Source organism: Oryza brachyantha, chromosome 1, assembly GCF_000231095.2.
Source record: "Oryza brachyantha chromosome 1, ObraRS2, whole genome shotgun sequence".
In the NCBI taxonomy this organism is placed as follows: domain Eukaryota; kingdom Viridiplantae; phylum Streptophyta; class Magnoliopsida; order Poales; family Poaceae; genus Oryza; species Oryza brachyantha.
Window position 1 is genome coordinate 30,977,111 of NC_023163.2, and position 26,737 is coordinate 31,003,847.

At 41.3% G+C, this 26,737-nt stretch overlaps 3 protein-coding genes across 4 annotated transcripts; 2 read left to right on the plus strand and 1 right to left on the minus strand.

Moving 5' to 3' along the window:
* Positions 1–584: 584 nt before the first annotated feature.
* On the minus strand, positions 585–7,851 carry LOC102704296 (probable sucrose-phosphate synthase 1). Of its 2 annotated transcripts, XM_040524569.1 has the most exons (13): positions 7,777–7,851; positions 7,219–7,659; positions 6,282–6,517; positions 5,511–5,574; positions 4,643–5,335; positions 4,082–4,216; positions 3,857–3,988; positions 3,207–3,383; positions 3,079–3,132; positions 2,932–2,994; positions 1,474–2,418; positions 1,245–1,372; positions 585–1,135 (listed from the first exon to the last, which is right to left on the minus strand). In XM_040524569.1, exons 2-13 carry the CDS (start codon positions 7,579–7,581, stop codon positions 847–849), a joined length of 3,279 nt encoding a protein of 1,092 aa, XP_040380503.1. In that variant the 5' UTR covers positions 7,582–7,659; positions 7,777–7,851; the 3' UTR covers positions 585–846. The 2 variants fall into 2 exon arrangements, with proteins under 2 accessions (XP_040380503.1, XP_040380501.1); XM_040524567.1 differs by lacking the exon at positions 7,777–7,851 and having other exon boundaries at positions 7,219–7,737.
* A 3,957-nt stretch (positions 7,852–11,808) lies between these two features.
* On the plus strand, positions 11,809–16,111 carry LOC102704572. Its single transcript, XM_006645174.3, has 5 exons — positions 11,809–11,947; positions 13,583–13,924; positions 14,060–14,135; positions 15,403–15,533; positions 15,627–16,111. Exons 2-5 carry the CDS (start codon positions 13,628–13,630, stop codon positions 15,843–15,845), a joined length of 723 nt encoding a protein of 240 aa, XP_006645237.1. The 5' UTR covers positions 11,809–11,947; positions 13,583–13,627; the 3' UTR covers positions 15,846–16,111.
* A 7,181-nt stretch (positions 16,112–23,292) lies between these two features.
* On the plus strand, positions 23,293–26,656 carry LOC102709336. The gene is made up of 6 exons (XM_015835277.2): positions 23,293–23,529; positions 24,699–24,818; positions 24,917–25,069; positions 25,174–25,362; positions 25,451–25,785; positions 25,872–26,656. The coding sequence occupies exons 1-6, from the start codon at positions 23,527–23,529 to the stop codon at positions 26,281–26,283; spliced, it is 1,212 nt and encodes a 403-aa protein (XP_015690763.1). The 5' UTR covers positions 23,293–23,526; the 3' UTR covers positions 26,284–26,656.
* Positions 26,657–26,737: the final 81 nt, after the last annotated feature.

Here is a 26,737-nt window from a genome sequence, read left to right on the forward strand (position 1 = left end):
TCCATATGAATTATTTTGATGTAAAAGATACTACATCGTGTATTCATGCAGTTTATTTCTGAAAAATCTGCCGCCTTTTGATTTAATTAATTAAAAAAAACTAACTAACTAACATAGGAATATTTAACATGGGAGATAATGTAAATTTCTATGTTAAATATTTACCAAGTTAAACATTTGTTAGTTAGTTTTTTAAATTAATTAAATCAAAAGGCATCATGTTGGAAGTTGTTGAGGCAAGGCAAATACTAATAACAGAGTTTTTCTTATCATTCCTGTTTTGCGTTTTGAGTTATTATTAAAGAGATATAATGCAGTCTTCACTCTTCAGTTATAGTTAGCTTGGTAAATTTTCAGTTAGCTCCTTCAAAAAAGAAAAGGAATGAAGTTTCAGTGACAGGGCAGCCTCATAAAAAATGAACTTAATGACATAATTACCAGTCAGCTAGTTTGAATTGTACGTTTCCTTTTGACTGGGTTTACTGAAACTAACTTGTAAAACTTTTATGTCCTATTTTCACAAACCATCGAGAGAAGTAATTCCAATCCTGAACAAGGACAGAAGTTGGTGAGATTTGCCACAATATACGTACTTGACAAGTGTAGGAGAAATTCTCTTATACATAACTGAATCAGTTCATAAACATTTGAGCCAACAATGGCATCAGCAGTGTCGTAATTATTTATCACTGCTAGGTAAAATCGTGGTAGTGTCCATAAGATTATGCAGTAAATTAGAGAGAAAAAACAGTGTTTTTCAGTTAAAAAGCGAGAGGACATCATCAAGGTAGCACTCCTTAATCCTCAAGGCTTCGGAGAGCACAGGCTTCCCAGCAAGCAACCAATTTACATGCCACTGGAAGCCTTGGAGACTTCCTTCAGAGCACGCATGATCGCATCGGCCTTCAGATCACCCTGTGTGCAAGTAATTAGGGGGCTATCGGATGGAACAACATCTTCCCTTGGATAGCTTCCTGAGCTCCTCACTAGGGCCTCCGAGCCCTTGTCGGTGACGCCACGGATAATCACCGTCTTGTGTAACCCCGACAGCATCTCCTCGTGATCGGTGTCGCCGTGTTCCCCGACAATCAGATACATGTTACCCACGGACATGCCCCAGCGTACGAAAAGATACCTGAAATTCTCAGTTATGAAGGATTGCCAATCAGGCCATCTGTTGTCGTAAATGCCACAGTAGTCACACTGCAATGTGGAATGCAACAGTAATTATATCTATACTTCACCTGAGTGCCTGTGACCTCGATGCTAGGAGAGGAACAACTTGAAGCCTCGTCGCGTTCCTGCAGTACATGAGATGGCAACGGAGTCCACGCATCCTCATCCTCTCCCTCATCTCATCGATTGTTCTCACCTAACCAAGCAAATTTCAGATTCAGAAATTTCAGATACCAACAAGCTGAACATTTTTAGTAGGAGATTATGATTAAGCAAAATTCAAGGTATTGCACGGACCTTCTTAGGGTCTTTGATGAAGAAGGAGACGCAGTGAGGGTTGCAGGACTCCACATCCGGCTCGACATTGGTGCTGGAGCCGTCTTGCGCGAGCTTGGCAATGGTCTGCTTGGCGCCGTCGTGTGACCACCGGTGGTTGATGTGCAGCAGGTAGTCCTGGTCGGGGCGCAGCTTCCCCTCGGCGTCCACGCACTGCGCCGTGCCGGGGTAGTACACCTCGCTGCCGCTGCCGCAGATGAGCGCGTCGAAGTCGGTCGGAGGGATCTTGCCCAGCTGCAGAAGCTTGAGCGTCTCCGGCAGCGGCATCGCCGTCGACAGCGCGAACCCGGAGATCCTGGACATCTGGGAGTCCGACCGGACAGCCCTGAACACCTCCTGGATCACCTGCAGCATCCTCTTGCTGGCGCTGCCGTCGTCGCCGTAGCAGTCCACAGCTATGACGAACAGCCGGCGGCGACGGCGGAGGTGCGGGTACTTGTTCACCGCGCCGGCGGTCGTCTCGGTCGGGATCTTGGCGCCGTCCGCGTCGGCGGACGCAGCCTGAGGAGGAGACGGCCCCGACGACCGCTTGATCTTGTTCATGATCCTCTGCACCGAATCCTGCGGGTCCGACGACGGAGGGTCGTTCATGGATGAGCCGCGCTCGCCGTCGATGGACAGGCGCAGGGAGAGGTCATGGACGTCCATGGAGTCCTCCAGGGCCTCCTCCTCCTCGGCGGCCGCGTCCGCCGGCGTGTCCTTCAGCCAGCGTGGGTTCCTGATCCGGCAGCCGGCTATCCTGGTGAGATAGGTCCGGCAGTGCTCCGGCCACGAGTAGAGCTGGATGTTGCGCAGCCCGTTCTTCCGGCATTCTTGCCACAGGTTCTTGTCAGCCACCAGCTTCAGCAGCGCGTCAGCGATGGCGTGCTGGTCGTGCGGATCTACGAGTAGACCATTGTTCAGTGCCTGCAAACACCATGAACGTACACACAACCATAAATTCTTAAATTCTTTGCACAAAAATACTGCACTATCAGTACACAGATGGAGTATATGTTATCTAAATAGTTATTAAAAATTGAAAAAAATTATAAAGATAGATTAATACTAAGAGTAATTTTCCAGTCCTTGAAAATGTATCAAAATTTTTACCAGGAGTACTAAATTTTTGGTAACTTTCAGTAACTATTCAAGGACCGTAAAATTGCTTAATACTAAATATAAAACTCCTCAAACATACAAGTTCAAATATATTCTACAAATTATAACGAAAATAACAAATATGGCTATGAATATATGTATACTACTTAGAGTTTAAATTTATTATTTTTGTTACAAATTATATAAGTCATATTTAAACTTGTATTTTTATGGGGTGACATATATCATATTAATCTATCTTAATAACATTTTCAGATTTCTTATAAGACATGCAATATATGAGAAGATGTCTCCTCGAGAGTCAGCTTGGATGCTTACATTTGTAATGTCGACCGGCCCGCCATTCTTGGTGGCGACAATAGGGAGACCATGAGCAGCAGCCTAAGAACCATGATCAGTTTTTCAGTTAAGTTGTACAGGAAAAGATCAGGTGATTGTCAGGGAATTTTGAGATTTTAACCATACCTCGATCAGGGTAAGTCCGAAAGGCTCAACGAGAGCAGGATTGATGAAGACGCCCTGCAAGTGAAGAACCAGTGTTTTTGGTGAGTTACGAAAGCTGAAACAAAGTGGCGAGATGGCAGCATGCAGACCTTCATCTTTGCGGTGAGCCGATAAATCTCCGGTACATCTGCCTGCTTGTGATGCTTGGGGAATGCAACACTTCCGTACAGATCATACTTGTCAATCAGCTTCAGGACAGTGGTGAGGACACTTGCATTGCCGGCCGACATGTCGTCAATGTCATCCCTGTTCCCCATGATCAGAGTCTGCAACAAAAGGTAAATTTGTTGTTATGTACTACATAAAGCATATAAATTGTACAAGAATGTTCAGAAGCAGCAGATATTTTATTTAATACTCCACCCGTTCTAAATTATGAGATGTTTTAGTCCTATCTAAATTTATCCATGGATTAATAGATACTCCCTCCGGTCATTATTAAATGACGTTTAGGACAGAAAAATATAATTTATATTCAACTCAATCTGGTTTAAACTGGAGGTAGTATGTTTTATATGTGCATAGATTCGTTATCATACATATGAAACTACTAAGGGCCAGAACATCTTACATGTGAAATGGAAGTAATACTTGAAATAAGATGGCTTTCTACATTGTGATCATGATAGATGGATACTACTTTTGTGGAGTAACTAGGAGTGTACTGCTAAAGTGCTGAAATGAAGTTATTCATCCCCACGAAAAAAAAATGTAACCATTTAAGTTAATTGTTGCTTACTAAGTTAGCAAGCTCCCTCAGTGGGCGGCATTCTCCAAATGCTTTGACAAGGGTGGTGATATTTTTCTTAGGATCAGGTCTTGACAGAGCCAGGATCATTGGCTTGTGGGGATTGGTCAAAAACCGCATCACCTATATGACAAACAATTTCATCAGCATTGGGGATTTTGTGAGACCTCTGTAAAGGAAACGGTTAAATATTCGAAGAGGAAATCCAGAATCAACCTCAGCCCAAATTGGGGGAAGCGATCTCGGTGATGCAATCTCAAAACCAACCGTATCGTCCTTGGGATCGCCATCTCCATCGCTGATGTCGTCAGGAACCACAACACTGCTGAAATCCATCCCAGGAGGAATCACCTGTCAAGGAGCATGCATAAAAACCAAAAAATATAAATCCGACGCGTGAAAAAAATTGATTACCACAAGTTTCAAATCAAATACATGATCTGTAAGAGCAATCTTAATAGGAGTTTTATAGACAATAAATAGAGTGTCATGTAGATATTTTGATGATGTGGCAAATTATTAATGAAGAGAGATGAAATGAGTTTTATAAAGATGAAACCTTCTATGAACTATTACCTACAACTTGTGTCTTGCATGTAACCTAGAAAACATCAATAGATGAAACTATGCATTGAGATATGTGTTTATCCTAGATTCAAACTTTTTAGATGACATGTCCCTTTAAATAATCATGTCCATAAAACTTATATTGAGTATGGCCTAAGTGAGAATTTAACAGACACGGTACAGTGCTGTTGTGCTTGATTGAACACTTACCACCATCCTAGGCATGAAACGGCCATGGCAGCTGACTCCACGCCTCGCTCGTGCCCTCAGCACTTTCTCCAGTTTCACATCAAAGCCATCATACAGTCCCCACTGCTCATCAATCTCCTGCCTCGTGCTCGTGATCACAAGCTCCGCTGCATCCAGCGCCAGCTCCTCGCCCTCGATACGCCGCATGATCTTGTAGGTCGAATCGATCTCCTGCTTCGACATGCGCCCTTGCTTCATGATCTGCTCGAGCTTGTTCCTCCCGAGCGAGTGGCCAGTGAGAACCATCGGCACATTCAGCGCGCCAGAGAGAAGAGCGGCGACGTCTCCGGCATCGGCGTAGTGGCCATGGATCACGTACGGCAAGACGAACTTCCCGTTGCCAACCTGCTCCCCCAGAGCCTTGGACATGTTCAGGATGTGCGCGAGAGCCCCGTCGACGAACTCCTGGAGGTAAGGCCACAGGGCCTCCTTGCGGAGGTACTTGTCCCTTGGACCGCACGGGATGCGCACAATGTAGGCGCCGGCGCTCTCGCCGCTCCCCTCTCCGTCGATGGAGCCAGAGGACAGCATTTCAGTAGGCTCCCCGTAGCTCCAGTCCACATCAGGAGATGACACTTGACGAGTGAACAGGTCCACTCTGTATACGCCAGGCATCATTGCAAGTGCTCTTGCGAGCTCAACAACATATTTCACCTACCGGATGTGAAAAACAGTTAAACTCGATCATACAAGGCTGTATGCAAAAATGTATACTCAAACTAAAGAGCAATTTTACGGTCAGGAGGTACCACAATTTAAATGTAAAATTTTGATACGTATCTATTTATGTACTGTAAAATTGCTCTAAACTAAAATATCAATGACATACCTGACCACCGGTATCTGAATCCCGACCAAGTTCCATGTTATCTCCACGAACTAGACCGTGTAGACTAGAGAGAAGAACAAAAAAGCTCAGTAAAACTTTCATTTCAAGGACAACTCAAAATCATGATCAGATATCAATATGTTACGTATTAATTAAATATTATTAATTAGTAACCAATCTGATTTGTTAATATTTAACCTTTAGATTTACGTTTGACCATTTCTCTTTTATCAAACAATATGTAATTATCATTTCTTTTGTTGTGATTTCTGTGTTATTGTTAAATTAACTTTAACCTTGACTTATATTTTTCAATATTTACATAAAAAATAAATAAGACGAATGATCAAATATATGTCTAAAAGTTAATGATGTCAAACATAAAAATCAGAGTGAGTACCTATTAGCAAAAGAGAGCAAATAAACCATCGCTAGATACATTTAAATATATTTTTTAGTTATCTATACTACTTTAAAATAAATCAATGGTGGTGGCAGTGAACTTGTCTTGTTTCTTTACCAACTACTATATGTCTGTGTTAAAAAATAGTTTTTCTATATGTTATTGATATCTTATTTCATCTCTAGAATACAAGTTTACCCCCTTTCAAAGAATTTATAAAGCATTTGATCTACCATTGCAAAGCATGGGTACTTTGCTAGCAAAACATAAATTGTCTAAGCAGTTCGAATATTAGTAGCATTTGTGATGTCAACAAGTAACAAAGAGGATTTTTTTTTTGAATCGTAGTAACAAAGCAGGATTAAGACCTGATGAGCACAATGTAGAGTTTTTTCTCCTTGTTCTCGTCAGACCAGCAGAATGTGAGGTCAGAGAAGTTCCTCTGGAACTTCTTCTTGGGAGTGTCCTGCGGCATCAGTTCACCGACGGTGTCGCCCTTCTCGCCTTCAGAGAGATCCTCCGCGAGGTCCTCTGTGGTCTCGCGGCGCACCTGCTCCTGCTCCTTCCTCCGTGCCGATATCCTCTGGATGCCCTCAAGCTCCAGCTGCCCACATCATAAAAAACCTCATAAAAATGTAGGTAATCTCAATAAACAAATTGTTTTAGAAGTGCCATGAAAATGGAAAACAGCAAGATGAAAAGCCATAAATAAATACTTCTCTTTTGTCATGTGCAGTTGAGTGGTTTTAAAAAGACCCGGTTTCCTTCTCTTGGAAAAGGAAAGATAGAGCAAACTCATCGTCCATTACTGACACCATTTGGGTGGCCATACTTTCTTCTTTCCACAAACGTGTGTGGTGCACAATACAAACAACGGAGATATCTCTGCTATGTGATCAACCAGGGATCATTTCGTATCTGAAATTGCTGAAATTAACTACACACCCTGAATTTCTGAAAGACTCATATCAGAGCACAATCATGCCAACGGCTTGATCTGAGTTTTACACGACAATTTAGCCGATCTGTCATTATCATTAAACACCATTTAAAATTATATAACCTTCTAGGTATGGTAGTACGTTAAGAATAGCGTCGATGGATAATTGGTAAAAGATTCAATGACTAAGGTCTGATATATTTTTTCCTGTCAAAACCTGATTTTTTTTTCTGTCGAATAAAAGGTTCAGAACTTTCAGAGAGGGAGAGACAATCAATTCAGTCATGCAGAGAGCACGAGAAATCAACAAAGGAGCACGAGAAAGAAAAACCAGGGAGGGAGAGAGAGATCGTCGTGCGGCTTGCCTGCTTCTTCTTGCGCGCGAGGTGCCAGATGCGCCAGCACATGTTCTCGAGGCGGGTGCTCCGCTCGCGGGCGTTGCGGGTGGCGACCACCTTGATCCACGTCCGGTGGAGATCGCTCTCGTCGACGCCCTTCACCACCTCCTCCACGAAGTAGTGCGTCGGGTTGAAGTTCATGTGCGGCCCGCGCGGGCTCGCCGCCCTCGACGGCGACGCCCCCGCCGCCGGCGACCTCGGGTCCCCTCCCGCGCCTCCTCCTGCGCCACCCCCTCCCCCACCTCCTCCTCCTCCTCCTCCTCCTCCCGCCGCGCCGCCGCTGTCCAGTATCGCCTCCAGGTACCCATTGATCCACTCGTTCCCCGCCATCTCGACGCCGCTCGATCCGATCGTTCACGCTAGCACGGCCGTTAGCATCGATCGCCGATCACCCTCCTCGATTCCCTCCTGTTCCAGAAAAAAGAGAAACGCGTCGAGGTCGTGAGGAGGAGGAGGAGGTTGCCAATGGCGGAACCGATCAAGAGAGAGAAGAGAAGATAGAGAGAGAGAGCGGCACGTACGTACCACCACGTATCAAACCGCGAGGCGATGAGAGAGAAACCTCGGCTTGGACGACGCGCGCTTCTAGGCGTTCGGTTGCGAGGAGAGAGGAGAGGGGATGAGAGGTGAGCGCGGAGGCTGACACGTGGCAGAGGCGGGCCCAGCTTGGGAGCTCGCGGACAATTTGGCGGTGTAGGCCCCACGTGGCAGTGGGATAGCGGTAGCCTCCTAGGCTTCTACGGCGGCGTTCGCGGTGGGACCCAGCATCGTCGCGGCCGCGTCAGGCGCGCGCGCCGCGGTTGATCTTTTTGGAGATGGGATGATCTGATCCGTCCGTGCGTCATCCGGCGGTCACGGTCAGCTTAGTTATTACTAGTAGTAATACTAACTTTGATGGAAAAAAGAGAATGCAGGATCAAATATACCCAGTTGGTTAATTTTCAATTGTTTTCTCATCAACCTTGGTTATATTATCTAGTATCCAGCACTGTTGATGTAAAAAAAATAACAGCTCCGAATTATATAATGTGATATATATATATATATATATATATATATATATATATATATATATATATATATATATATTTGTGGATGAAATCCTTGCCGGAAGCTCGTAACCACCCAACCTATCCTTCCATGCCAAATTGCTCGGTGCAACATGCATACGACACGCCGGCGTCGCATGCGTGCGTGCATGTATCCCTCGCGCGCAGCTGTGATCGCGAGAACGGGGCGGGGCACCCAGTTGCGCCGTTGCGGTCATCGTCGACGGGAGTGCTTCGTTGGATGAGACAAATGCCTCGTCGTCGCTGCCTGCCCCTATTGCGTCGCCGGGTCGCTGTCCGGTCGGTCAGTCGGTCTCGACGATCACTGCTCGACCTGATCGGCCGTGGGGTGCTACCCAAAATATTCGATTCGATCGGAAACGTTCGAATCTGGTTGGTCCTGGGCCTGCTGGCGATTGATCGATCAATTGAGATGAAAAACGCAACCGAATTTCTTGCAACGATCGAGCTATGCAGTACATAACCCCCGGATCGAGATTGTGGCGATTGGTGAAGGCGAACCTATAAAACCTACAGTTTTTGGTGAAGTACGAATGGACGTCGCGTTGCTAGCCACGTAAGCCTATACTGTTGATATTTCGTCCAATGCTGCTTCGAGCGTTTCTTTCTGGTATATTTTCTTTACAAATCAATGAGTAAACTTTTTTTTCCCACAGTGTATGACTTGATTATTTGCAAACATGCAATTATATTTGACCATTTAATATTTTTGGCTCAGATCGAAGTTGCAATTATATTTGACCATTTAATATACATTAAAATTTTTAAAAAAATGTCTGAAGCAATCTTTTTAAAACACTAGCACACTGTTGCAAAAGGATTTAATTTAAAAAATATTATAACATGTTATTAACATTATTTTTTTATGTGTCATATTTTAATTGTTACATATTAACATATGGTCTATTAATGTTAGAGTTTTTTTTTTCTCATAATAAGTTGAGTTAGTGAGAGCGGTTAATATATAGAGTCCGCCATTATTTTTTCTTTTAAAAATAGAGTATGGATAAAAAAACAAGGAGCTGGTGATGATGGTGGTGGCAGTTTAGCAATGTTTATAGTAGTATAGATATTGCCTATGTGCATGGATGCACGGAATGATAACTAATTTGGTGACCATGTGAGCTTACGCCATCGTCTTTTTATTTATCCTTATGCTATAAGTTAAAATTTGAATTTTTATCTTAAATTTAGAGTTTTTTTATGTTTATTTTCACCGTAGTTAATTTTTGGCCTTTAATCATAAAAACATGTATATAAAAATTATTTACAAAATACTTTTCATTAACAAATATACTGTTTCCTTTTTATTTCAAAAAGCTAAACGATCCCCCTGTTCTCTTCTCTCATAAAGCCACGTCACCTTAGTTGTTTTTAGTCTTACGATGATACGTAAGGGTGTAAATTAATCCACATCATCTTAATTATTTTTAGTCTTAGGATGATATATTAATGGTGTAAATTAAGCCACATCATCTTAATTGTTTTTATAAGTCACAACATCTGAATTGTTTTTGGCCTTACGATGATACACCAAGGGTGTAAATTGTATCTCTTCACATCACCTCAATTATTTTTAGCCTTTGGATGATTCATCAAGATTGTAAATTACATCTCTTTCCCAAAATGCACAACATATAACCCAACCATTTTTAACCTATGGATAATTGATAAAGACATAAAAATATATAAACACATGAAAAAAATTGTATAGTAAGTAAGATTTTATTTCTAAATTCATATGTACTATATTATCATGCAATTCTCCCGCAGCAACGCGCGGGGTATCCATCTAGTACTTTATAGTTTATAGTTTCCCAATATAAGTTGTTTTAACTTTTGTTTTTATGAAAAAAATATATATTAACATTTATGGTATTATTATTTTTGTTAATTTACACTACCATATAAATGATTTTTGTTCTAAAACTCTAAATATACTAAAGATCATTTCTCGAGTAGTGTTATATGTTTTGGTTTTTTATAAATTCATTTGGCTAATGATAAAAAAAATTTCATCCAAAAAGATATATCGTATTTTTACTGTACAAATTTAGCATCTCTAACAATGATTTATCTAGTAGCGCTATAGTATGTTTTGGATTTGTCTAAATACATATGGATACTAATAATATTTTTACCATATGAAAAGTTTCTCGAGTATCATATTTTTAGTGTAAAAATTTAGTATCTTGAGGTAGAATATATTTTCTTACCTCAAGATAGTTTTTCAAAAATAGTAAAAAATCATACTAATAAAGTAGACAATATATACATAATAACATACACATGGTTTTAAAAAATGAACCTATTAGAAACCAAAATATCTTCTAACTTTAAATGGATATACAGAGAGAGTAAAAACCAAACATATGGATGATCAGGATATAAATTAATATATGTTTCATGTTTAATTTGATACAATTAAATTTATGGATTAGATATTGGCGTGCTCTTCTATAAACTTGGTTAAAGTTATGAAAGTTTAACGTAGAACGACGGTATCAATAATTTAATAATTTAGAGACATAGTCATTAAAGAATCTTTATAATATCAGTAGATGAATCTATGTATAGCTAAAAGTACTTATAATATTAATCAATAGATGAATTACTTATAATGTAAAATGTATGTAGTAGTAATTACATTTTAGAACATAGGGATATGCTATATTTATTGTTTGAAAAATAAATTATTTTTTCGTTTGAAAAAGTTGCATATATATACTCCCATTACCCATGAGTGAAATATATAGAACAACCAATTGTTAGGCGTGAAATATAACATGGCAGAGGCATTGGATATGACGATCATCCAACGGTTGTCCGATGGATAGGTGAAATTCGCAGGTTGCCTCATGCCACCCACTAGCTAAGTGTTTTATGCCTCGACAGAGGGTTACTTACAAGATTATCCGAGAGGTTAAGAAGGGATTATGGGTCTTGGCCTTTTGCAAGTGCCTCTTTCAATGCCCAACTACAGGGGTGTTAAGGGGGCCTTTTTTTTTAAAAAAAAAATCAAGTCCCTAATCCTCTCAGCCTCTTGGGTAATTTTACAGACGACCCCTTGCTAGGGTATACAATATCTAACTGGTTAGCGGTAAGATGGCTGCCCACAAATTACCTCTCTCCACTTGTTGCATGCGTCGACGACTATGCCAATTTTGCACGTGGCGGGTCACATGCAAAATTCAACCGCTCCATCGTACGGCCGTTGGACTACCCACTTATCGTGAGTTCGATTTATTGCTCGATAGTCAGCATTATACATATTTCACCCACACTAGCTAGACATTAGGTGAACATATCAGCATTTTTTCCAAACAAAAATTTATTTTGAAATTTTTTAATTAAAAAATATATTAAAAAAATCTAATATCCATATCAGTTTACCTGGATATACAAAGCCCATATACAGCCCAAACAACCCGGGTGACAATTGACCTATAAACTCTCTCCCCTGACCTAGTCGTCGCCCTGTCCGTCCCCCACCCGTCGGCCGCGACGCGTCTCCTCCGTCTCCTCGCCTGCGCAGCCGCGCCGGCCGACGCCGACCAGCACCGATCCCCGTCCCCGCGAGCAGCGGCTCGGGCCCGTCCCGAGCTGCTTCCGCCCAGTCCTCTCCGGTGAGCCCCCGTGCGCGGAATCCTGTTTTTACCATCTCTATACACCCATGCCTTGCTCTCCTTGTGTTAGCCTTAGCTTGCCTTGTAAATCTGGGAGCGCTTTCTCCCCTTGGGCTAAACCCTAGCACCGATGAAAGTTTGGGGGGTTCTGATGAGCGCCCATGCCCGAAGTTAGATCCGCTTATGCATAAGAGTATGTGGGTAGGGTGGGAGGTGATATGTATGTGGTCTGTGGTATGAGCCGAATAGCCTAGCGGAAAGGATTAGTCGGCTTACTAGGTTGTGGAATTTCAGGTTTTGACTTATCACTCTAGGTCTAGGATATGCCACAGCTCCTGTTTTGTTTTGATTGCTAATATGTTGTTTTGATTGCTAATATGTTTGATTTATAGTATCTCTATGCCACTTTGGTTCTCTCTGCAAGATGTTTTCCATTTCAAGTAGAGGGATTTTGATGTTCTCAGCTAATAGAACTACAAAACTTATCGAAAATATCTTGATATAGAAGCAGAACATCACGAAGGACAGCTTACGGTGTGCTGTAACAAACTCCAGTCGGCGCCAACAAACCCTAGACACCTCCCATGATCCAAACAAAATATGCTCCTGCGGGAATCAAGCGAAGCAATCAGGAACGAACCTCCCTTGGCTCGGCCTCTGCACCTAACCCTAGTGTCGGCATCAATCTTCAACTCATAGCAGATAGGGCTGCAATACTGCCATGCAGTATATAATATGCAAACCCTAGCGTCTTCGGCAAGAAAAACAAACCTAGACTCCCTAACATAAAACGTGCTGGGCTTCCTAATAAAACCAGAATATTCGCTTTTGTACAGAAGCTCTAGAAATCCAACTCTAGGTACATTAATAGTTCACGTACCGACAACAGGCACTCTAATTAGGAAATAAATAAAAGAAAGAAAACGACAAAAGCTAACCGAAAGGATCACAGCTAGACATAACTAGAGCTGAAATCCTGCTAGGCTATGAGTCCATTGAAGATCTTCTTTGTCCGATTCTGCTCTGGGCTCTCATAGAGATGTCTACTGTACATGCCCTTGTGTCAATCCATGTAGCTCCTTTATTGCACGCAAATAATGTGCTCCGCATGCTCAGTCCTTGGATTGGCATAGACATATTTTGCTTTTTTTCACTAAATTAGGAAGACTTCCAACTTGAATAAATGAAGGGGCGCATCAGTTTTTGTCATGTTAGTTGAGTATCTCCGCCATGCTCGTTAGGCAGGTCGCTTGGACCTGATGACTTACTATCTTGGGACCTAGATGAACGGAAGGCTGGTGATGTCGCCAGTGTCTAAGTGGGCGTATCAAAATTTCTATTTGCTCAAATGGAAAATTTTTGCAAAGAGGACCAGAATGGCATATCCTCAGGCTTTGATGACAAATACTAAACATAACATTTTAACAATTAGAAGGAACAACGGCATATCCTATACCTACTTGCCTAGATTACCAAAGTGGGTGATGGGAAATCACAAGTTTCCATGTTAGGTCTGTTTTTTTTAATGTTGGATGGGTCCATGTGTGTAGAGTACTTTTAGAAGAGTAAAGGCCTATTCATTTCTAAACAGTTGGAATTGTAGCTATTATTTATGTTGATGATTAAAACTCGCAGGTTCCTGCTCGTTTGGATCAAGCCCGGTGGTTACGTTGCAACAGTATGAGCTCTCCTGGTTTTGCAAGGAGGATCCCAAAGAGGCGGCGGACTAACAAGTTGCCTGCACACCTTAATCTGGACCTGAACTCACTCCCAGCTGAAGGAGCTGATGACAGGGTATCACCTTCTGGTAGTGCGCCTGTCGCACACACCCAGACTTCTGTTGTGGCTGTTGCTGGGACCTCACAGCTTTTGGTGCCAGCAGTTGTTCCGGCGCAACAAATTGGAATGAGTAGCTGTCCAATTATTGTGGACGACATTGATGATGATGTTGTGATTACTTCAAGCTCGTTCCCTCAAGTATGTTCCTTATGCTAGGTTCTTTTTTCTGCATGCGCACTATCTGTTTTCTTGCTCTTTTCTTTTATTATATGTCTATATGATTGTTTGATATGAATGAATCCTGTTGCGCCATCGCGTACCTTTATGTTTCAGGCGAGGCAGCAGGCTCCCAGGACAGAACCTGTTGTGACCATAGAAGATGATTCTGAAACTACCCCAGGACAAGCAGGTTCCCCAGCACATCTTTTTCCCCTTTCCATATTGTTGGCTTTTGAACGGAACTAGTTATACAGAGTTTATGTGTATTGTTTCGTTTTCTATAGTGACCAGTTTTTTTTCTCAAGAAACATAATTTATCTGGCATCAGTCTAGTGTGATGCTAGTTAAATTGTGAGTATCCAAAATAGGAGAGCAATGGGTCCCCATTCTGCATACCCTGGCCATGAATTTCCTTAGTGATGGGATGTGGGATTTGTTGCCTCCGAGGGGATTCTAACTGGGAATAGTCTACCCCTGTCGGGTGAGCTGTGGTGACAGGAACATCCCCACCTGCCCCCATTAAACTCACCAAGTTAGCCCATGTAGACATAACGTATTCAAGTACCAAAGGTATGAGAGGTAACTGTTGAGGCTGTTGCCCACTTAGGTGCCCATTTGTTATGTGCCCCTGCAAGAATTAGAGCCAACTATAGAAACTATCTTTGTACAGATCCACACTCCTACCAGAACCAAAGTTTTATACATGAGTTATTTGGTAGTAAGATAAACAGATTCAGTCTGCTTGATATTGACTATTGACTCTAGGATACAATCGGTGTGTGAGAATTCTCACCACCGCTTGTGCGGAAGTGGTGAGAAATCATCGTGGCATGGGCTGTGCGCCACAAAGTAGTATTTTTGGCTTCAGAAAGTTTAGTTTTCTAATAACTGCTGTCTATAGATGTCACTAGTTTGGGACTTTAGGTGAACATTCTGATTGACGATGTACTAACTAACCATGCTTAAGATTCATTAGCAGAAAATATCAACACTAAGGATCATTTGTTTTATTCCTAATGCTGCCTAGTGTTAGGTAAATGTGACTTCCACACTTTGTTTTCCCAAAAAGGTGCCATAAGAGAGGCATGCTCTGGCACATGGGCCATAGGAACTAAAAAAAGATGTCCTGTATTATTCCACAATTGTGGGAAGCAACTGAACGCCTGTCGAAATGTGTAGGATAGCTAAGGCTAGGTGTTGCAAATATGTCTTGCGGCTCTCTGAGACATGTGAGTTACTCTTTTAGTATGCCATGGCTTATAAACTACAAGTGGGACATGAAAAATGCTATTCAGTCTCACAGTATCAGCCAGTTTTCCTCAAAATAAGCCGTTGGTACTAATTCTCACGGCATTAAGCTGATGAATGGTGCATATTCTCTTCTTTCCAGTTTTCTGCATGTGTTTAAGACCACATTTCCATCTTTTTTAATATGGTGTGCGTTTGCTTTTTTCCAGGGGATACAGTTGATGAGCATGTGGGTATACTGCTATCTCTGACTCTGGGCAGGTACCCCCGGCATGATCATCTGAGCACCTCCAACATCAGCACCAACACCGTGATACATATAATGGAGACACCTAGCGATGTACGCAAACTTGAACTTCATCAATACAGTATCTTAGCACCTATAAAGTTTGTGATGTTCAGTAAATAATGATGCAGCATGTGGTAATTGCAGGCACTCCCTGAACCTGAGAAACCTGTTGCGAAGGAGCCAAAATTCAACTGCCCTGTCTGCATGAACGAGCTGGTTGAAGCGACGTCAACCATCTGTGGTCACATTTTCTGCAAGCTGTGTATCAAGGCCTCAATCCAGGCCCAGAAGAAGTGCCCTACCTGCCGGAGGAAGCTGACCATGAACAACTTCCACCGCGTGTATCTCCCTTTGGCGGAGTGAGCCGGATTTCCACCATTCTGGAAAGCAGCATCCCTCCACCCATCCCTGACTATTGCCGCATTGGCTTTCTGGTGGTTGTACCCGAGAAAAGGTTGACATGCTTGCTAGCATACAGTTTTGCTGCAGCAGTTTAACAGGTGTCGTACTGTTGTTGTAGTGTTGTTGGATCGGTTAAAAGAAATGTGGTTGTATGTACTGTGGAAATGATCCATGCTGTTACGGGCTTCATGTGCCCTTTAAAATATGAAAGGTCTAGATTTTGGGTATGTTTGGATTGTTGGCAATGCCAAAATTTTGGCGAAGTGGCTTGTTTGGTTTGATGCTAGAATTTTGCAAGGTTAGTTTAAAGCTTTTTGTTAGCCATGCCAAATTTTCGACAAAGAAAAAACAAATGAAATATAGTTATATCAGACCAGGGTGATATAACATCAACCGCTCGTGTTTTTGTTCAAGTTGAAAAAAAAATCAAGTGAATTTTAAATTTGACAAAAATTGTTTTGGTTTTCATCACTTTTTCTAGTTTATTATCAAAGTCTTGCGAAAACTGGAGATGCCACTAATGAGCGGTTTTTAATATGGTATCAGGATTATGAACCATTGGTCCCTTGTGTCGTCGTCGTCATGTTTACTAATTGTACTATCACTAGAAAGTATCAGATATTAAAATTTTAATGTAAAATTTAGCATACTTTACACTAAAACCTACCGCTCATGTAACTATGTACGCTGGAGCGCATGAGTAAGCCAACCTGTTGATCAGTTCTATTCTATCAGTGTGATGATCATCTCTCGCTTGCGCTTGCGCTTGCGCGACCGTGGGGAGGGTCTCGATCAGCGGGCGGGTACCTGTCGACGGGTTGCCATCTGGTTACCCCAAAGCAGAGGGCGTCCACCACCACGCGCGTGCATCCACCCAGCGGCGCAGCCCAACGCGGACGCCTCCTCCACCCCATGATCCCGTCGACGCCGACCGGGATAACGGCAGAAAGGAGAGGTGGCGGGCGTACCGACGTTGACGTACACGGGTGTTAGGCGCATATCCGCTTCTTCATCCGTCTTCTTTAGAGCATAAGCCAGCTAAATACTGATGTGAAAAAGAGAAGAGAGGAGAGAGAAGAAGCTGACTATAAGCTTATAGCCAACTCAGACACAAGAACCAAGACAGCATGTGAGATAGATATATGGGTCCTGCATTAAAGATAAAAGCTAACCATTATATGAGTGGGCTATAAAAGGACTACAAGGAGTCTTATAGCCAGCTGATTGGCTATATTATTAGCCATACTCTTACCTCTTCTTCGTGACATGTGTAACGTGTTGTCCTCTTTTATAATTGTATGTTTTCTAAACTAGTATGTTTTTTACTCTGATTTTTTAAGAGTTTATGCTTATAATTCCTGAACTACTGATAGGTACATTTTTTTTGGCAAATAATGCTATATAGAAGTTTATCGTCTTACCTTTCTAAAATAGTTTCCTTTTTATGTTTGTGATAGTCAATTCTATAGTTTATAATAATGGATAAAAATATCAGATAATATTTCATTCTTCATCTAAAAGCTGACAAAAAACACAACCATGGTATATTTTTGTTTTTTGAAAAATTATATGAAAGATCCTTTAAAATTATATCAACCTACCTTTAAATTTTATAGCTTATAATTAGTTAATTATATATACTAATCCACTTTTACTTGGTGTGTTGGCGCTTCCAATCCCAACTATCTACCGGTCCACCGCCATATTGCGCACCGGCGGTTGATCACTAGGTAACGCCTCCCTCGCGTAAACAAAAGTTGTTCATATTCCTTACTAGTAGCTACTAGGCCCTGTTCGGAAGTGAAGTGGGTAAGTTAACTTATCCAGCGCGGAAACGAAGTAATAGATTAGTATATGATTAATTAATTATTAATTATTAAAAAATATAAAATAGATTAATATGATTTTTTAAAATAACTTTCATAATTATAAAAAATATACCGTTTAGCGGTTCGGAAAACGTGCGCGCGAAAAACGAGATACAAGTTATCTTACCTCTCGAACCCAGCCCTAGCAGTAGTACTACTACCTTGCTAGCTTATGCACTCTCCTTGCATGTAATGGATCGATGGGCTATCATCACATCAGATACAGTATTTAGCAGGGTGTTAATTAGTCAGGTAGGGTGTGCAACGCAAGACACTATCACATCAAATACAGTGATTCGCATGGATCTATGTATACGGGGTGATAGATAAAAAAGCCAAATAATATATTTACAAATAAATAAATATATAAATAAAACTTTATATATGTATTCTTAATAATATAACAACCAAGACCGGAACATAAACTATGATAAACTCTAAAAAATATAAGGTTGTAAATTCAAATTTTAATTTATAAATATCAAAAACAAAAAGATGAGTGCGCACGTATGTTATAGACTGATGCTGTGTACTGACTCTGTCCCATAATAAACTCATTTTTTGATTTACGTGACTAATGCTTTGACCATTAATCTTATTTGAAAAAATTGTAAAAAACTTAAAATAATTAGTCATGCATAAAGTACTATTCATATTTTATTATCTAGTAACAATAAAAATATTAATCGTAAAAAAATTCAAATAAAACGAAGAGTCAAAACATTGTATCTAATAACTGAAAAATGACCGTATTTCGAGACGGAGGCAGTATTTAGGACCATGCATCATGGCTACAGCATTGGTACTCGGGGTGATTGATTGTTTTCTTAAAAAAAACCAAACAACAAATTTGCGAACGAAAAACAATTTGTAAATAAAACTTTTACATACATATTCTTCATGATCTAAAAACTAATGCTGAAAAATAAATTTTGGTGAAAAAAACTTTAAAATCAACTCTAAATTTAAGATTGAAAACTTAAATTTTGACTTACAAATATAAGGAAAAGTGAAAAGATAGGGTAAATTTTTCGAATTATTTCTAGGATTAACTAGATCAATATGCATGCTCTGTTATGGATAATAAATATATAATATCTTTAAAATAAGTAAAAAAATATTTTTATAAAGTGGGTTATTTAGGTTAATTTGATATATGGCTTTATTATATTTGGTAGTTCTTTATAAAGTGTATTGCGTGCGTTTTCCATGCAGTTCCTCATTCATCAAATCAAAACAGTAGGTTTGATCATGACACCCAACGAGAAAGAATAATTTTCACCCATATTTTGCTTCTGCTTATGTTTATATATCAAAATTTTAATTTTTAATCTTAAATTTGAATTTAATTTTAGAGTTTTTTCATCGAAGTTTATTTTTTAGCATTGACTTTTACACCGCTAAATGTATATATATATATATAATTTTATTCATAATTTTTTATTTATAAATATATCGTTTGACATTTTTCTACTAAAACACCAAAACAATCTGCCCATGTATCATGTCGTCCACCTTAATTAGACCAGGCCCCTGTATCATGTCATCCATCTTAATTAGACCAGGCTAACGTAGCTGGGCTTCTTCCAGCATCTGCCATGGCGTCTTCTGGACGCCTAAGTTTAGGTGCAACGTTTACATCAGTCAGTTGATCATCGCTAGGCATTTTCAACGCTAATAGGGAGTGCAAAACTGCAAATACTACAGAAAAAGAGGAAAAAAAAACAGGCGAAAGCTGTGTGTGTCTGTGACGCGGCAGGCGAAAGTCTTGTTCGGCTGCGCTTCCACTACCGGTCAAGATGTGGCGTTCTCCAGTATGGACACTGGATTGGAATAATTCCTTGCGAGAAAAACAAATATAACCATGGTGCCACCGTGGGTTCCAATTTTAAATTTAATAAGACAAACGCGATGACCTTTTAAAATCTTAAGATATGGAATTACAATATTTGAACATGCTCATATGGGTAGCTCCCAGGGGCCACTGTTGTCTTTTTCAAGTAAAAAAACCAAATGTTATATTAAAAAATAATTTATAAATAAAATTTTTATATATATGGTTTAGCAATCTGAAATAGTCGTACGATTTTAAACCACGATAAAAAAAATCCTAAAAATCAATCTAAAATTTTAAAAAATAAATTTTATTTTATAATTATAAGCAGTAGCGAAAAGAAAAGAAAGGCTAGAGTGTACGCGTACGGTACTACGAAGAAGTGTATACGCGCTATAAGCTATTGCGTTTGGATTGTTTTAAAAAACAAATGAACAGTAGAGCATATCCATACCATACACACAGACCAACAAAAAGAGTCACACGATGGCCCACGAAGCCCTTCTGATAATTCTAGCTGTGAACAAAAGAATATCTTCACTGAATGGTCAGCATGGAGTTTGTGACATCACAACTCACTAACGTCCAATGTCACATATTTTTTTTTTTTTTTTTGCTCAGCTCACGGCTCACCTGATTCTGCATAGTTGTAAAATAAAAAGTTTTTTTTTTGCTACGTATATCCTGTGTTCAGTTGGAATTTGGATTGCCATGATGTGCTGGCTATGCTGATCTGATGCTTTGTAACTTTGAAAATCCAAGAGATAAGATACCATGTTTAGATGTGTACTTCATTTTCCTTAACGCTTAACGACTAGCCTCCCAGCCCAAGAAGCTGCACAACACAAGCAACCTATTTCTGAAATTTGTCTCATTCTGGTACCAATTAGTGGTACCAAATTATATAAATGGGGGTATAAAGCCAGTTATTTTTGCAGTGGATAATTTCATACTAAACGGTATGGATCACGAATATTCCACATTTTTAGTCGTATGCACCACATTTATAGTTATATGGATGTTAAAGTAAGATAAATATTCATCCTCATATTCTTTTCCCTTTTCTCTATGTTTATACCTAAATTTGAATTTTCAATCTTAAATTTGGAGTTGATTTTTGAGTTTTTTTTATCGTAGTTTATTTTTAAACCTTTGCTTGTAGATTGCTAAGAACACATATATAAATGTTTTATTTGTAAATAATTTTTGGTTTGTAAATATGTTATTTGGCTCTTTTTTCATGGAAAAAAGCAAAAGATTAGCCTCGTTATATACTGTACTCATGATAATATCATCCAAATCTAGTGGTGCCTTTGAGATCATCCTTCCTGCTCTCACTTAGTTTTTTTTTTCTCTCAATGGTTCATACGAATGAAAATTGTTGACCTTTGCTCTCTTAAAAATTGCAAATATTCTGTCCCTTTGGAATCCAGTTAATTTTTTCTTCCTGATTAATTTTCTTTATGAAAACATCGCTTAATTTCTTTACAACTTTTAATTAAACAAAAGAAATTACGGTGAGACACGTGGAACCCTACAAAAGTTATTGGCATTTCACGACAATTATATGCTTTGGTTGGCACATACAATTATATAAGGTTCTTGGTGTTCTTCCACCTATATATAATCATTTCATTTCCCTTTTATCCAGAGGCACATATATCTTTTCTTTTTCTGAGTGACTTGGGCCTCAGTGGTGGAGATAGCTTTCTGATCCAGTGAGATAAGCAATATGCAATCCCTTTTGTTTATTTTAGCTACAACTTGGAAAGATGACAACCTTATGATATACCTTTTGGATGCCTTTGGAGTTTGGAGCATTCTTATTGCCCACCACAATGATAGGGCACTCTTAAAAGACCTTGTACTCTTCATGTGTGAGATTGTAGTAGATTTGTGGACTGTATAAAATAATCAGATAATTCCCTGAAGTGTATATGGCCAAACTTGTTGTCCAGACCAATCCAGACAGGAAAATTCCAATGTTTTAGATTAGAGTTTTAGACATTTTTAGGTTAGGGTGATGAGATCAGTCAGGGTTTCTATTGGTCCAGCAAGCATGGATTGGCCGCAGAAGATCCTGATCCATGGTGGGGTACAGCTAGGATTTTCAGCAATACTCCCTCTCCCTCCGTAAAAAAACCGATTTTCGGTTTCTGTGCTCAGCGTTTGACCATCCATCTTATTTAAAAATTTTCAGAAAATTAAAAAAAATAGTTATACGTAAAGTACTATTTATGATTTATCATATAATAAAAACAAAATATTAATAAAAAAATTTAAATAAAACAAAAGTCAAAGATTATATGTAAAAATTAAAAGATTAATTTATTTTGGGACGAATGGAGCAGGTGAGAAACGAATGAGTGGGCCTCACACGGCCACACGTTGAAAGCCCCTCGTGGGGTCTCAGATACTTCGCCTGTCAGAGTGTGGGCCCGTCCTACCACTCATACGAGCTTCTAGCCATTCCCAACCTCTTCGTAGGGGAATTTATTTCTGAAACTTTTTATCTGTGAAATTTAAAACTAAACTTGATTAATTTATGTTTAGTTATGAATCTTTTAGCCATGTTAAATAAGTTTTTTTTTTCATTTAGAAAATAAGTGTTCAAAAAGTTTCGTTATAGGTCACTCGTTTTCTTCCTTTTTTTTGTGAGGAAAAGGAATGGAAAATACTCTTATCAATTCCATTTCATATATTTTTGAAGGGAGTTTATTTGCTACATCTTATGTTAAGGGAGATAGTAAAAAATGAATCTGAATTCCAGACAAGAAAAAGATGGTAAAAATACGCCTTTCTTTGTTCTCTTGATAAAAACGGAGAAGAAAGCCTAACCGTAAATCCCTTATTTTCAGTCTCTTTCTTTTCATGTTTCTTTTTAAAAATTGTTATGTATATAACTTTTTTTTTTAATTTTGTACAATCAAACTTGACGGGGTATTTAATTTTTTTACTACTCTTACAAATGTCTATAACAGATTTGTCACTAGACCCATATATCATAGACTCAGAAGGATCCACGTATCATAATCAGCGAGTGATAAATCTGTTGTAAACACTCGTAAGAGTGATAAAAAGTTAAATTTCTGAGGTTGACGGCACGGAGGACAGGAGAGAAATACGATGGCACTGCTCTAACGCCCAATTAAAAGAGAAACTTTTCGTAGTAGAAAAATCGTAGTACGTTTTGCAGCGTTGGTTTTCTTTGGCAGCTTTTTTACCGTTAAAACATAACTGATGGGCAATTTGGGCGTATTAGCTGGTTTGGGAAAAAAACTGAAAGCACGATAGAAAAAACTGAAAGTGCACGAGTATCCTCTGTACTTCGGTAGAAAGTTGAGTCCCATAATTATCCCATTGACTTCCCTAAACTAATATTCCGGCATATTTCACACAAAACTCCTTAAATTTCTCCAAACAACAAATTCGGGACATAGAAAGGCCAGTTCTGGACGCAGGAGTCACTGTCACATTTAGCTTTTGATGAAGTTCTTTATTACTTTTCCCAAGAAAAGGTGCTTAAATTCTCAAATCCTTTCCTCCCAAAAGAATATAATCTAGTTTGGCAAAATTACCCCATAAATGCTAATCTACCTTCGAAATGTATGGTCAAGGAGTCAACCATCTGAACTTCTGAATCCTTCAAACCTTAAACCCATGGATCTGTCACTGAATCTGAGAAAATTTAGGGCTCTTTCTGAAAAAAAACGCAGCACTAGCGTGGAACCAAACCAAAAGCCGTGAGGGGCCAAAGCACTAAACACCCCTCCATTACTCCCAATCCCAACTCCCTCTTCGTCTCCAACTCCGGCTTCCTCTTCCCGTCGCGAGATTCCGGTGGTCGCGCCGCCGTCTGGATTGAGAGCTCGATACATCTGAATGATTATCTTCTGCCCCGGTTGTGTGTTCTTGGGGAGTTCGTGATTGCTTCGCCGCCATGGTACGGCGCCTTCTTGATCTTCTCTGTTCTGTTATGCCTCTCGTTCTCATCTGAATTTTTTCAGAGCTTTGGTGTGTTCGACGTATCTTTTTTCGTTACGGTTGCTGGATTTGGTTTCGATAGAGATGCGTTAATTTTGTTATGTTTACGATCTTTTTGTTAGGAAGTCGTAACGTTCTTCCCCTGAATTTGCGCTGCTCTGCTATCTTTGCTGCTAGTTCTTCGCTCTCGTCAGTTTAGGCAGTTGCTAAAAGAGATCGAATTCTATATGATTGATGGGCGCATGATGGCTTTTGGTTTCAGTTTTCCTCCAAAAGTTCATTTTTGAATTCATTTTTCTCGATTAGAAGTTTTTTTATAGGCCTTTTATTTTCTTCTCGAGTAGATGTTCTGCTTCCGTTATACCCAAGTAGTTGCTCTGCTTACATCGTATCACTGTTCGTTTGGTAACTGAATTTCCTGAATTGTGTTCAAAGGTTGGATTTTTATGGTCTCACTTGTCGGACGGAATCTCACTTTCCTCACCTGTGGTCCTGCAGTTTTCAATTTGCTTTCTCCGTTTAGATTTGATACGTGATCCATTCAGTAACTAGTTATTCAATGAACCAGAATTGTTCCCCTGTTTTAATTCAATAGCCAGTTCAACGTGTTGATCAATATCCTGATATGTTTGCATGAATGATGGATGTCATTAGTATTTTATATGGAGTTTGTGTCAATCTGAAATTCTGAATGGAACAGTTTAACTCTGAATTCTGAACAAAATATGTGTCTGCACATTCTTCGGATTGTTTACTTTTCTTGGTGCTATGGAGCTTGAGCTGCACGTTTGGGTTGCTGGGTTTTTAACCCTAGTGGAACGTTTACTTTGCTTTGAGGGCACCCTTGCAGTAGAATTCAGGGTGAGTTTTAGACCTAGATAGACTTCCTTCTTCGATTGGGTTTTGAGGGAATATTCCTTTGCTTTCTCCCCCAGTTCTTGATTTCCTACCTGAAGATGTTACTCTCTGATCAAGACTGGTTTGGGAAGACAAATCAATTTAGATATTGCTTCATGGATGTAGTCTTGTTCAATCTTGAAACAGTCGATTTTAGTTGGCAACACATGTATGATGATGATGATGGTGATGAGCTCACAAGCTGCTTCTGTTTCTGACGGATTACCTCAGGGTCCAGCCTCGAATGACTCGCCGCACAAGCGGTTCTCCGGCGTCGCGCCGCCGGCGGCGCTCATCTTCTTCGTGCTGGTGTTCGTCGGCGGTGCAATCGTCACGCTTGATCACAAGGAGGTTTGCGCCTTCGATTCTTGTTCACATCAAGTAGAGATAGGCGATTGATTCTCTGATGAAATGTGAAAGGTGGTGACTTTTTCTTTTTTTATCTGTAGAACCTGTCGATTCTTCAGTTGCACCCGATGGTTGTAACCGAGGAGGAAACGAGGGCTCCGGCGAGCGAGGTGCGCGCCGCTGGCGCCGGCGAGCGAGAAGAACTCTCCGGCGCCGGCGAGCGAGAAGAACTCGCCGGCAGCAGCATCTGCGAGGTCAGAGAGAACATATATCAACCTGCAATGCAAAAACCTGAACTTTGTGCTGGGAGAGAGAGTTCATGTAGGAACGAACTGATGGAGCCATTGCTCGTTTGCAGAACCAGTCCAGGCCATCAGGCAGCGAGCCATTGCCGAAGGGCATCGTGCAGGACAAGTCCAACTTCGAGATGGAGTCGCTCGGCGGCAACCCCGAACGGCGGAGCGTCGCCGGCCGGCCGGCGAAGAGCCTCCTCGCCATCCCCGTCGGGATAAAGCAGAAGGCCGTCGTCGACAAGCTTGTCTCCAAGGTGCCGCCATGGCCTCCTCAGCCTCTCATCCCTTCTTACAGCTACACTTGGAGCTCACTCGTCGTCGGCGACAATGGCGCGCATGCAGTTCCCCGGCGACAGGTTCACGGTGATGCTGTTCCACTACGACGGCGCGGTGGACGGGTGGAGGGACCTGCGGTGGTCGGACCGCGCGATCCACGTCGCGGCGATCGACCAGACCAAGTGGTGGTTCGGCAAGCGGTTCCTGCACCCGGACATGGTCGCCGACTACGACTACATCTTCCTCTGGGACGAGGACATCGAGGTCGACGGCTTCGACCCCATCCGCTACCTCAAGGTCGTCAAGCGCGAGGGCCTCGAGATCTCGCAGCCGGCGCTTGACCGCCGCTCCCAGATCCACCACCGCCTCACCCTCCGCTCCCGGAAAGGTCAAGTCCACAGGTAATCGATCGATTCAAGAACGCCATGGAATTCTTTGTTTCGTGCGATGGGATTTGCTCAAACGGTTTCGTGTGGAATCGGAGCAGGAGATTCTACAAGACGAGAGGTGGGGGGAGATGCGACGGCAACAGCACGGGGCCGCCATGCACGGGGTGGGTGGAGATGATGGTGCCAGTGTTCTCGCGCGCGGCGTGGCGGTGCGCGTGGCACATGATCCAGAACGACCTCATCTACGCGTGGGGGCTCGACTTCAAGCTCGGCTACTGCGCGCGGGGGGACCGGAGGCTCAACGTCGGCATCGTCGACAGCGAGTACGTCCTCCACCGCGGCATCCCCACGCTCGGCGACGGCGGCGGCAAGGCGGCGCCGTCGACCAAGGCCGCGACCGACCGGCTCGCGGTGAGGCAGCGCTCGTACACCGAGCTGCAGATATTCAACAGGCGGTGGAAGGCCGCCGCGGCGGAGGACGTGTGCTGGACCGACCCCTACCCCTCCTAGCCGGCGACCACCACCGGGTGACATGGCCCGGCTCGTCGCCGGCGACGAGCCGGGACGACTAGTAGGTAGCTGCTGCATTTGCTTAGATGATAGATACAGAGCTTCTTCTTGATCTCCATACATAATGACAATGTACAGATTTGTTTCTCTCTCTCATCATCAGATTAAGCTAAATTAGAATCAAAGATGATGTAATTACTATAGTTTTCAAAAAAATAAAAGATCGATCAATTTTTGGCATGTATGTGAGGTTTCGTCTCTGTACACAGCTGGAATTAATATGGCTGAAAATTATTCCAAAAATAAAAAGAAAGAAAAGGTTGCATTTCGCAGCACAAAAAAACTGGGAAAAACTTATCAAAATTTACCGAAATACGAATCATGAAGGGAGGAACGGCAGCCACTGACAGGTGGGGCCCACAGGGGGATTTGCAAGAGCTGTGGCGGGAGGAAC